General features: G+C 35.2%; 1 protein-coding gene across 3 annotated transcripts in view; it reads left to right on the forward strand.

Moving 5' to 3' along the window:
• FAM135A (family with sequence similarity 135 member A) overlaps positions 1-12,081 on the forward strand; it is a 90,660-nt gene that overhangs the window by 44,602 nt on the left and 33,977 nt on the right. For 2 of the 3 annotated variants that reach the window (XM_065056239.1, XM_065056237.1), the window contains 7 exons: positions 87-157; positions 485-658; positions 3,186-3,312; positions 3,679-3,832; positions 6,298-6,375; positions 8,549-8,598; positions 10,351-10,506. In XM_065056239.1, the coding sequence (XP_064912311.1) occupies positions 87-157; positions 485-658; positions 3,186-3,312; positions 3,679-3,832; positions 6,298-6,375; positions 8,549-8,598; positions 10,351-10,506 (810 nt within the window). The remainder of the gene's footprint in view (positions 1-86; positions 158-484; positions 659-3,185; positions 3,313-3,678; positions 3,833-6,297; positions 6,376-8,548; positions 8,599-10,350; positions 10,507-12,081) is intronic. The other variant, XM_065056238.1, reaches the window with a different exon arrangement.

Genomic DNA, 12,081 nt, shown 5'->3' on the forward strand with positions numbered 1-12,081 from the left:
GATAACTAAGTCTTCATTAAGTACTGTTTGGATTAGTATAAATAAGGGACCTGAAAGGTTTTCATGCTTCTACAATTTCTTCTTAGATTGAGGAGTCTCTTAATGAAATGAATTTTCTGCTGACGTTAGATCTACACTTCACGGATACAGACTATTCGTAAGTTTAAATATAGAAGATTTTATTAAAGCAACAAGATATGTTATCTTTTTAAACTGATTAAATCTGTACTATATGTGGACATAGTGTGTTTGTATTAGACATATTTGAGGGTAAAAAAAGAAATCCAACTGAAGTCCATTAAGATTTCATAACTGGCTTGTCTCATTCTGATTTTTTTTTCATATTTTCTTTTCCTGGGAGAGATGTCATTGTATTCCAAAGTTTAGACCTATGCTAAATTGCTATCTATTTTAGTTATTAATAACTTGCACTTTAAATATGATTGTTTTAATTGTATGTTGTTTTGTTTTAATTTCTTTTTAGACCAGATGACCTGAGCACACTACAGCCAATTAGTAGCCGAACTTTGAAGTTGCACTTTAACTTACACCGGGGCCTTCATCATTATGTTAATGTTATGTTTGATTACTTCCACCTTTCTGTCATATCGGTTATAGTCCATGCTTCTTTGGTTGCTCTACATCAGCCATTGATAAGGTAATCCCTTGTTAATAAAATGCAAATAAATTACTGAGCGTCCAAATGGAAATGTTATAAAAATAGGATACTCAGGAAAGAGCTAAATCTATGGCCAGTGTAGTTTTCTTCGTGATGATTTTGGAATTCAAGGCCCAGAGGGATGAGAAACTTCTTGTTTTCAAAGTTACCTGAAACAAATTTTGAGTTTGTTTTTGTTAGAAATGAGAGCATGTAGTGTAGAAGAGAGATATACCCAAGACCAGAGAAGGGGAGGAATGCATAAATGTCTGTATTTATACATGTATATTTATATGTATAAATATTTATACATTTTCTTAATCAGGAAGATCTGCTGCTCACTCTCATTAGTGACAGAAATAGTTGCCATTAGTACAAACAGGGCGTCTTCTGTTAGATATCTTCACAGTTTTCTGTTACTGCTGTAATGGCAATGATGTCTGCAAATGCTTTTAACATTTTCTAAAGTAAGTGGAACTGAAGAATTTCACTTTTCTCTTTGAAAAAGCTGTTGCCTAATTTTTAGTGAAGCTTTTTTATTTCATTGACTTGTGTCACCCTTTGCAATCTCTGTTTACCTCACTTCTCTATCTTGAAAGTAAGTGTGAAAAGGGGCCATACAGTCAGTCACACATATGAAGTGTTCTTTCCACAGCTTTTTCTTTAGCTGATATATATTTGCCTTCACATACTCTGTGCTACTTCCCTCAAGTTTCTTTGTATTCTAAATTAGGCTGTGCCATAAATGTCCAAACCTTTAGCTTAAGGTATTCCCGCTGCTCGTCCCTGTCTTCACATCATGGAAAGCAATGTTTCTACGTATGTGAGGCAGCTGTTCTGTGCAGTGTAGGACTGTGCTGGTTTGGCGGTTTCTAATGACTTCTTTCTTTTTTGCCCCTCCGAGTTGGATTGTTCTGGTGATGTGTTTTAGGCGTGGTTTTGTAGTAACTGAGCTGCCTCATCTGAAGGGATGGGGAGAAGAGCAAGTAGTGAGGAGGTGAAAATTACCTTAAGCTAGTAGTGTTGTTGAAGACTTCATTTGATAAAATAATGCACTTAAAGTAGCAGCATGTGTGTAAAGTGTAAGCTGTCACACCGTACCGCAAGTGAAATTCAAGTGTTTCTCCTGTATTCATCCCATAGCTAGTTCGAACTTCATTGTGAGAACATGAAAACCAGGTTTTGTTACTAGTTTTCAACCGAAAATGTATTTGTCCCTGCTGACTTTTAGAAGGTTGGAGAAAATCTGAGGTTTTTCATACAATTTATCATCTGTTTCTGGCTTTTCAAATGATGATACAATAATGCTGTATTTTAAACTTCAACTTGATATAGCTTGTGTAAGGAGATATTGAAACAAAACAGCAACTTCCATGCTGCTTTGGTTATCTTCAGAATAGAATGTTACCGGTGTCCATAAACTTATTTTAAGGATCCAAGTTGTCCTTTAAATGAGTTTAGGGTGGGGAGAGGCAGGAACTTTTGAATTTACAGTGTTTTATTTCCGTTGCGCTATCCCATATTGTCATACTTAGGAAATACTTTATAGCCAACATAGCCCGCTTGCTTTTCGGGAGCATCTCTTTCTGAAAAACCTGAACATTTCAGGCTTCACTCCCCTTCCTCCTTTAGGCTTTCCTGGGTGACAGTTTGCTCCTCTGTTTGGGTCACGCTCACATTATTAACACCCCATCCACTCCTAGGAGGTTGTTTTTGAGTGTTGTCATTTTCAGAGCAGCACCCAGGTTCTCTTCTTGGGAACAACCAGTGTTAACACTTCCCTTCAAAGAGAGGAGATAATTCTGCTTGGTTACAGCCCTGGAGTCCTGTACAATCTACTTGTTTTATTAACCTGTCATTGCTTATTTCTGCCCATTATCTAAAAGGCCCCACTTTCCGTATCCAGTGATCTTTAATTGATTGTCCTCACAAGGCACTGCTGTAGGATGCTCTGTTCTCCCAGGCGTTCAGGGCGGGCTTTCCTCTTCCCTAGGCAGAGGTCAGGCGTCCCTTAGTAACACAGCGACGGCAGTTTGCGTGACAGCTTTCCAGCTGCTTGCTGTAGTAAAGTTGGCTGAAAGTGATTGCCTCATACCTGTTACAGTTCAAAATTCATCCGTATGGCTTAAACTTTCAGTTTTGTTTAAATTAGTTGAGGCTTGCATTGAAAATAATGAGGAAGAGCTTCCACAATCTGGCACGGTCTGCTGACCTTCATGGTGAGAGATAGCAACAAAACCACTGAGGGTAATAATTTCTTAAATTTCTGCAACTGGCTGGAGATGGGCATTGAAGAGAACTGCTGGAGAACACTGTTTCCCTAGCGCAGTGCCAGAGACTGGATGAGGTATTTGAGCCACCCCAAAGGGCTTTGAAAGGGCAGCCCACCATGCCAGGAGCTTCCAGGTTATTACTTAGAGTCCTTGTTTCTGCTGCTTTTCAAGACAAATCAAGAATTTCTTTTAATGACGGTAGATTTGTGACACATAGTATGTTCAAATTATCAGTTAATTTGTGCTTTTTGCAGTTTTCCACGCCCAGCGAAGAATACATGGTTGAACCGGAATGCGCCAGCACAAAACAGAGACTCTGTGGTTCCTTCTCTTGAAAGTGTGGTCTTTGGCAATAACTACACAAAACAGTTATCAGCAGATGTAAGAATGTATCACTGTAACATTTTATTTTTATTTTGTTGGGCAGTGTTAATTTTACCTTTTCTGCAGAAGAAATATTGCTTGATAAAGAATAAACTTTGTTGTACGTACAGCAGTGTGCCACATGATATGGGCAATGAGACAAATTATTCCAAAAGGCTATGTTACATGCTTCAGGAACATGCAGAGGGAAAGCTTACAATATTTAGTGTTTAACCTTGTTTTTAAGATACTGCAATGTATTGAGAATCGCAAAAATATGGATGAGGTTCATGAAAAGAAGCAATTTATCTAGCTATCTTTTTCGTTATTCTGTAACACTCCGTTTACTGTACAAAATTAATAAATACCTCTTTTTTTTTTTAGGGGTGCAGTTTTGTTGTTTCAGAGTCTTTCCTCAGCCATGCCTATAATTTCCACTATACGCTTTGTGCCAGTTTGCTGCTTGCTTTCAAAGGGTTACACAGCTATTTCATTATGATAACAAAGGAGCTCCCCTCTTCTCACCGAATTGAACTGGGTATGTTGAATTTAATAAAATGCATCACTTTCCTGTCTGTGCTTATTAAAGATACCCCTCTCCTAGACTAAAATGGCATAAATTTCATACATCTTGTATATGTAGCATCTTTGTGCTCGAACTGAGCTGGAATTTAATATCTCAAGGAAAACAAGTAGCACTGTTGCATTACTAATGAAATGGGGAGATAACAGCCTGAATTTATGCAAATATATTTTTTTCTTGTTGGTCTTGATTTGCCCTGGTATTTGAAATCACCGTGTTTAGTGGTGAGAAAGTTAGAGAAACTCTTAATCCAAGTAGCATGCTGTGCTTGGATGTTTGTTATAAGGAAACATTGTATATTTCCATAAAAATTGGACCTCTGTAAGCTTTGGTTTGAGAAGAATATCACAATGGAAACCTGTTTGAAAAAAGACCTACAAGAAGAAATTGCTGCTGACTCCATTTCTAGTGTAACTTTTTAAACAGACTTAGTTACCTAAGACTTAGAAAAGGTCTTAATAGACAAGAACTGTTTCTATAAAGCTGAGTAGTTAAAATATGCTTTCAGAGAAGATATTTCTTTAATAAAGTTAAACTCTTACAGGACACTCTAACAGAAAGAAATTGAAGTTGTATGACAATGAAGACTTTTAGTGACTGCATCTGATAAAAGTAACTGTGAAAATGTTACATGAAATCTAATGGATGGAAATGTATGTTACATTTCTGCAGAATGCAGGTGTCTTAGAGAGCCAACCTCAACTAGGAGAGTGGTGAAAGTAAAAAAGGAAAGTATATTGGCATTATAAAGGATGAGTTAGACTTGTTCCTCATCAAGCATATACAATTTTAGTCATGTAAAGTTCTATATAAATCTGAAAAATAGGTCTTTTGGATTTGACACTGATTGAAGATAGCATTTATTGGTTTTGTACTGTTTAGTTTTACCAATGTCAAAGCTAAGCATTATGAAACAATAAGGTTGAGATATGAAAACTATTTTTAAAATGTGATGTGGTCAATTAGTGAGTCAAACAAAGAATTTTTAGCTTCTGTATTACAAAATACAAAGCTGTTTTTTGAATTTAATTTGTCTTTGAGGGAGGGAGCGCATTACAAGTCTGTGCATAGAAAAATATCTGAAACGGAGACTTTATATAAGCAAAAATACTGCTACAGTTACAGTGCAAAGAATATTTCTGTTTCAGTTATCTTAATCTTGATATGGAAGGGAACACCCTGTTAAAGGAATGACTCAACTCTTGGTCTTTCCTTTAAGGACAAAATGTGCTTTTTCCAAAAAAAAAAAATCCGTTGGCACTATTGCTGTGGTAAGGATAGGCTTAGCCTAAATCTCGATACTTGAATGTTTCAGATAGGACCTTCAATTCCCCTAACACACTCCTACAAAATATGTATGTAATAGAAAAAAGACGGCCATTGTGTTGCATAGTTGGGTTGTATCTTTCAAACTTCATTGTAGTCTCCAGTAACATTTCCATAAGCTTCAGTGGAACTTGAGTCAGACCTTTGGTCATTTCTGTGGGTGATTTAGCTTACCTTTGGGAATGCAAGCTTGAACAGAAATGCTCAAAATAAGTATATGAAGATAAAATGACTACTTGCATTTAACATTCACTGTACATATTCTGCTGCTGGTTTGTTTCCCGTGGGTTTTGGGGTCTTTTTTTGTTATTTTTTATGTCTCTGCTAGAAGTACTTTGTTTTCTTATTTATAAATATTTTTTTTTTCATTTATTTCAGTTATTTTGTGTATAGATTGATTGGAACAATTGATATAACAGAACTAATCATGCAAATGTTAATTATGCTACTATTACTCACCTGTTGCTCATGAAAAATAACTAATGCCTACCATTAACGCTACTTTTTCTAAAATCCATCAAAAGTTTTAAAAAAGCTGTGTTTCTGTGATGTCTGTAAATTAAGCTCTCTGGACTTCACAAAGTACACAAATGTCATTTGCATTGATTTTTCATTTTTAAAGTAAATGAACTGTTTTACAGTGGAGCTTTTTGGGGGGGGAAGTTTAAAAGGGCTTTGCAGAATCTCGAGTCTCATTTAAATCCCAGAATTGTCACTTTTTTTGCTTTAAATTAAATTTTTATCTGTTTAATTTCGTTTTGTCTGTTTGCTTTGCTATTGCTCTGTCACATAATTGTAACACAGGACAGTGATTTTGCAGAAGCACATGCAGGCAACTGTTGGACTCAATAACTGTAATTGAGCGTTGAAGTATTATTGGGTTTAGGAAATAAAAAAATGCTACCTTTATGTATGTCACAAGCGATATCTAATCTAGAATCTATACTAAAATTATATGCTTTCATGTACTGATCTAACTGCACTAATTGCTAGGCTAGCAATAAGCTTTTTGACTAACTTTAAGGCAAATAATAAATCACAGATGAAAAAAGGAGTGTAGTAACTAGTGATGTGTGTGCAATCCCTATAACTAGCCAAGGCCAGCATGCAGGTCCTTTATGAACGCCTTCTCAGAAGAAAATATCCACGAACCCAGAGAGACGCCTACCTAGGTATGTTTCCAAAGCAGGTGATATAACCCCTCAGCTTTTTATTAATAATATAAAATATTATATTATTCTTAATAATATAAAATAATAGGTTATTTTGTAAACAGGAACATTATTTCACTATTCAGCCATATCAAGCGTATGTTAAACTCTGACGTCTGCAGTATTAAGCTACTTATTTCCTGGCTGAATATAGATAACAAAATGAGAAATTATGACTGGGTTTGGTTTAGTGTTTTTCTGCTTTACTAAACAAAAATTATTGAAGAGTTCAGTCAGTTGTCACCATTTACATAAAATAGCTAAAAAGTATAGTTTCATTTAATTCAGCAGAGACTCAATCTTGTAAATAATTAAAGACTAGTATCTTTTGCTCCTGAGAAACCTTTCAGGTTGCTTTTGGTATCTCAAGACTGGATCTGTCCAAACGCTACACAAAACATTCTCAGAGCTTAAGCTGCATTTTCCATGTCTCGCTGGCCTCTGGAGACTGTCAGTGTTGGTCTGATGCCGGACAAAAGCTGACAGTGCTGCTTAAGCACAGGGAACTTTGTGATGGGAAAAGAATAAAATAGCAGTTCAGTCTTACAGTAGGTCACCAGCTTAATCATCTGTAGCTGCATTTGGATTTTGTTTTAAATAAAAACTATTTTTTAGCAGGGCCAGCAAAATTTCATCAGATCTTTGCTGGGTGAATGTTACTGCTGTAAAATGTTAATATTTAATTTCTTTTGACTTGTATTGTCTCTATTCTGTCCTTTTTTAATATAACATCGTAGTTTGGGATTTTCAATAATGATTTTAAGACTTCAAGGTTTTAAATGTTGTTCAAAGCCTATTCTCAATTGCAGTGTGACAAACAAGGTAGTATTGTGTCTCCTAATCAAGCCATTTAATTTTTTCTCTAATGACAAAATTTGTGTGGCTACAAACACACCAAAAGTAGTATCACATCTTAAACTGTTTTCATAATTATCATCAAGTACTGTTTAGCTAATGCAGGTGTATGTAGTTTCTTTCAAAAACGTCTCTAAACTTGTTTCTGAGAACTTCATGCATTTCTGCAATTTGCATATTTTCTCAGAACTTTGATTTTTTTTTGTCATTAAGTTTAAGCCTAAGTATAATGGATGCAATCCATTGAAAATCAGTATGTACATGCCAAATCTAGACACTATCATTTGAAAACAAGTTGAGTAAACACACTGTTGCCATCCTATAAACCTGTGTTTGTTATCCATATCCTAAATTTGTTATTGTGGGTTTCAAGGCATTTTTGTTGGCATATGTTTTCAAGAAACATTGCAGGCTTTTTCCTTATACTGTGTTTCAAAAATGAATTTAAATATAAGTAATTGTTACAGACAATTTTAGGGTTTATAAATCATTCCCTTGTCGCTGGTACCTCAGATGTAGGAGGAAATCAAAACATAATACTAAATTATTGTTTAATTGATCAGATTTCCCTAAGTAGGTTAGGAATGATTAACAAGGAAAAACATCTTACATGAAGGAACAAATCTGTTTTCTTTATAAATATGTCATTCAAGTTTCAGATCCATTTTAAGCTGCCGTACCATGGAATATTAATTTACTCTTAATATTAGATCTATTGAGAAAATTATCAATTAACAAACAGTTTTATTTGACTGAAATATAATTCTCCAGGCAATGAATGAACTGTATTAATAGTCAGGTAGCTTGAAAATTAAGTAAATAATATACCTGTAGAAAAATGGTCCTGAAATAAGGTATCTGTGGAAAGTGGAGGTAGGAGAGGAAGTGTATTACCTCAGCTGTGAACGATGATGTTGCTGCTGAATAGTTGAGCAGCTCTCTGGATAATCTGTGAATGGTATTATCTAAATTACAGTATTTTCAAGTATAATTTTGAATGGAAGATCTGTATCTCTGACAAGGTATCATAATAAGTGATAATGATACTCAGTTGTAAACTTTTTATTAATTGTGCTTGGTTCTCAATCTCAGAAAGAAGAAGAAATTAAGTAAGAAATTATTTTAATGGGAGTTTATAATTTACTTGATTTAAAGCTGATTGTGACACTTAATATGGCTATTTTCTCTTTATGTTTTAAAATTGTTTTGTGAGATAATTGGTTTTATTCTGGAACTTGGAAAGTACATTTTTCATGAATATGTTCTCTCATCTTTCCAGAAAACATAGATGTAGAAGTTCGTCTTACAGAATTGTGTGAAGTAGTAAAGGTACATTATTTTTTTTCATTTATTAAATAAGTGTAATAACTATAAAAGTAGAGTGTGCTGGTTTCATGTGCTATTTGGGAAGAAAATGGTTTTTTCAGTGCTGACATCCTGTACGGTTCTTTGTCAACACTCTATTTCAAGTGCTCCTCATTCAAAGATAAATGGCTCAACTGACTCCAAAACTCTCAATGTGGTGGTGGTTTGGTGTGTCAGTAGTAGTCATGGTAACTTTTATATACGATGAAACTGAAGATTATGGGAAATTATTAAAATCACATTGTGAATTTTGTCCATTTATAATTTGAATTCCTGTGTTTCAATGGTGTCAAATAACAATCATAGAAGATCAAGCAGTAGTACAATAGTAAGTTGTACAAAAGCAGATTCTTAGGTCATCCCCTTGTCTGGAAGAACTTGTCCTGATGCTGCCTCCTTCTGCTTTCCCTGCATTCTCAAGGAAACACTGTCTAATTCAGATTAGTTAGATTTGTCTCCCCAACTCTCTCCTTAGTCAGAACTAGCCCCTGCTGAATAGCTAACGTCCTTGTCACGGGGAGGTTTAAGCACAGGTTTTAACACTTTTCTTACAGATTGTCCGTGCTTTGCTACTGAGTGGGGCATCTGCCCAGCTCTTGAGGACCTTTAGTTACTGTTGCAGTAGTATAACTGGAAGGAAATGGAATATTTGCTTTAAATGGATATCGTTTGTGTAACTGGAAAAAAAAGCCAGCACAGTTATCTTTCTGTGGGCAACTAATGATCTTACTTAATAAATTGGTTTTCTGCATTTACATAGCTACTGTAAATTCTTTCAGTACCTGTGGTTTTTTGTTTCATTGGTTCCTCCCTTGGCTTGCTCAGGTATGCTTGTATTTTTTCCCTTTTTCTCCTTCCTGTTCTTTTGTGCAGTTCTCATCAAAAGTTCTTCCTTCTCTTATTTCCAGTCTCACCTACTAAGCTGGTGTTTCAGTATTTGCAGTCCTTTTTACTACTTGCTCTTCAATATTGCTGGAGTTGGGTATTTACTGTCTTTACTTTTTAAACCCTTGTGTGCCCACAATGAGTTTCTGAAAAACTATATATTTTTTTTTAAATGGCAGGGAGCATAAGCCTTGTGATAGTCTACAATTGACTGGCATTGAACTGTAATATATCACAGGATTACAGTACATTGTTAGGAAAGAAAACTTGGTTCGCCCTGAATTTGTCTTGATGTGATCTGGTTCTAGGAAGCCTATATTGCAACACTGGTTCCTGAGCATGTTGAAAGTGAATGTAGATATATAACACCATATAAATGTTATTGCGAGTTGTCTTTATTCCGAAATGGAGATCGTTATTAAATGCTTACAGTTGTATCAAATTTGGACTAACATAGCAAGTATCGATTTTTCTGTTTTCTGACTGCTGATTCCTGTTCTTTTCAGGCACACTGTATTTTTACATGTTAGGAAATACAACAGTTGCAGCTCAGTTATGGTTGCCATAAATGGGATTGTTGCTTTATTTTAAAGTCAGCAGTCCTAATTCTAAAAGGCAACTGGATAATGTTTGAAGCAACATAAAATAATCTGTTAGTGTTGTAACATAGATTAATTCAATTCTGTTGCTTAGACAAAACAGTTCTCATCTGGAAGTTACTTTTTAAATTAAAATTCTCACTAAGATAACGTACACTTTTTTGATTCTTGTCTGTACATTATCTGTTGATCATCATCTGTTAATCATGTAAATATGTTTTCCTAACTTCAGAAAATGGAAAATCCTGATGAACTGGCCGAACTTATCAATATGAATCTTGCTCAGCTTTGCTCGCTTTTGATGGCGCTCTGGGGGCAGTTTCTGGAGGTCATTACCTTACAAGAGGAGGTCACAGCATTACTGGCACAGGAGCATCACACGTTAAGAGTAAGTGTTGTCTCTGGCTTTAGGAACTTGGCCACATTCATACACCTACTGGGACACATTTTTATGGAAATGTGTATCAAAATGAGACACCAGATTCTAATTTTTCAGGTTTTATTTGGGAAGATTAGTTGGAGTCATAAAGGGAGCTGTTGTATTGCATTTGTTAGCTTGTGTATCATGTTGTTAGAGTTTATTCTTGGAATATAATACATAAAATATGAGTATATGTATAAATTTATGTTTACAAAGCAACTAATTCATTCATATTTTGAATAAGAAATGCAGTTCAGGAGGCAAATTGCAGTCTGTGGAATAGGATGTATGTGTGCAGAATGGTGTATTTTTCTGCAGAGGCCATTCCTAGTGCCCACCCCACATTTTACTTCCCTGCTGCCTTTAAACTGCCTCCTTACATCATAAAACAAAGTGTACTTTCCTTCTGAATTAAGAATTTTTAACATTCATAAGCTTAGAAGTGTCTCTTAAGTGGGGTTTTAAAAAAAGAAGAGACGTATTGGAAATGATCTAGTGAGTATGTGTGTATGTGTATAAAAATATCTGTATAGTGAGTGCCTACACACACAGTTGATCATGCAGTTCCTGTGGGCTCTCTCCATGCAAAACCACAGCAATGCTGGTTCCCATAGTGAAATGTTTTCAAATATGATCTCAGGCGTTACCTTCACTTTCTAATATATTTTCCCTGCCATCTTTTGTGGCCGAGGATTTGAAGAAACCTAACATTCTGAAGTTTTCAGAAAGTAAGATTCATTAAAACAAAAACAAATTAAATATGACACCCACCACATTTGTCTCGCACACGTTACAGAATAGCTCATTTTAAGAGATTATCTGGAGGTGCTTCTTTTACAATCATTTGCAGAGAGCCCGTTAGAAGGTCTGATTAAAAAGAATATGTTTTCTGTGCTTTGTAATAGTCACAGTCCAAAACAAAGTCTATTTTAAGGCTTTATTTTGGAGAGATTTGATTTATCTCACCAGCATTTCTGTCACTTGCATCAAAACCCTTGCTGTTTTGGTTCTGGAGGGGAAACTGATTATGAAGGATCACTGCACTGTGGTCTTATTTACAGACTTGATAAATCACATTGTTTATTAAGGGAAATCATGGTTGTGGAAATGGCCTATTCTGGAGAATAAATGGAATAGTTCAGAAAGAGCGCAAGGCTTATTTGTTAGATGTGCTAGCCGTAGGAAAGTGTGAGCGTTTTACTGGCTGTCTATGAGTCTTAATTACCTTTCTGTGCGTTTCATATAAATTCTGGATTCCTTCATGTCCTTTAAGTTAACTAGTGGAAGATATGAAATGAAAATACTGTTTCACTTAACCCACACTTGCATTTAACTGCTGGTATGTTAGTGTTTGTACAAGTATGTATTTAATAAAACCAAAAGAACTATTAATACTTTCATTTTTACTGCTCCAACATTAAAAAAAAAATAAATATACTGCTATAAGTTATGTTTTTAGCTTCTTAAATGTGGTTTGTTTTAAAATCTCTGTAAGTCATTCTCTCTAGCTCTCAAATACCCTAATTACTGAGTTTTACTGCG

This window comes from Columba livia, chromosome 3, assembly GCF_036013475.1.
Source record: "Columba livia isolate bColLiv1 breed racing homer chromosome 3, bColLiv1.pat.W.v2, whole genome shotgun sequence".
NCBI lineage: Eukaryota > Metazoa > Chordata > Aves > Columbiformes > Columbidae > Columba > Columba livia.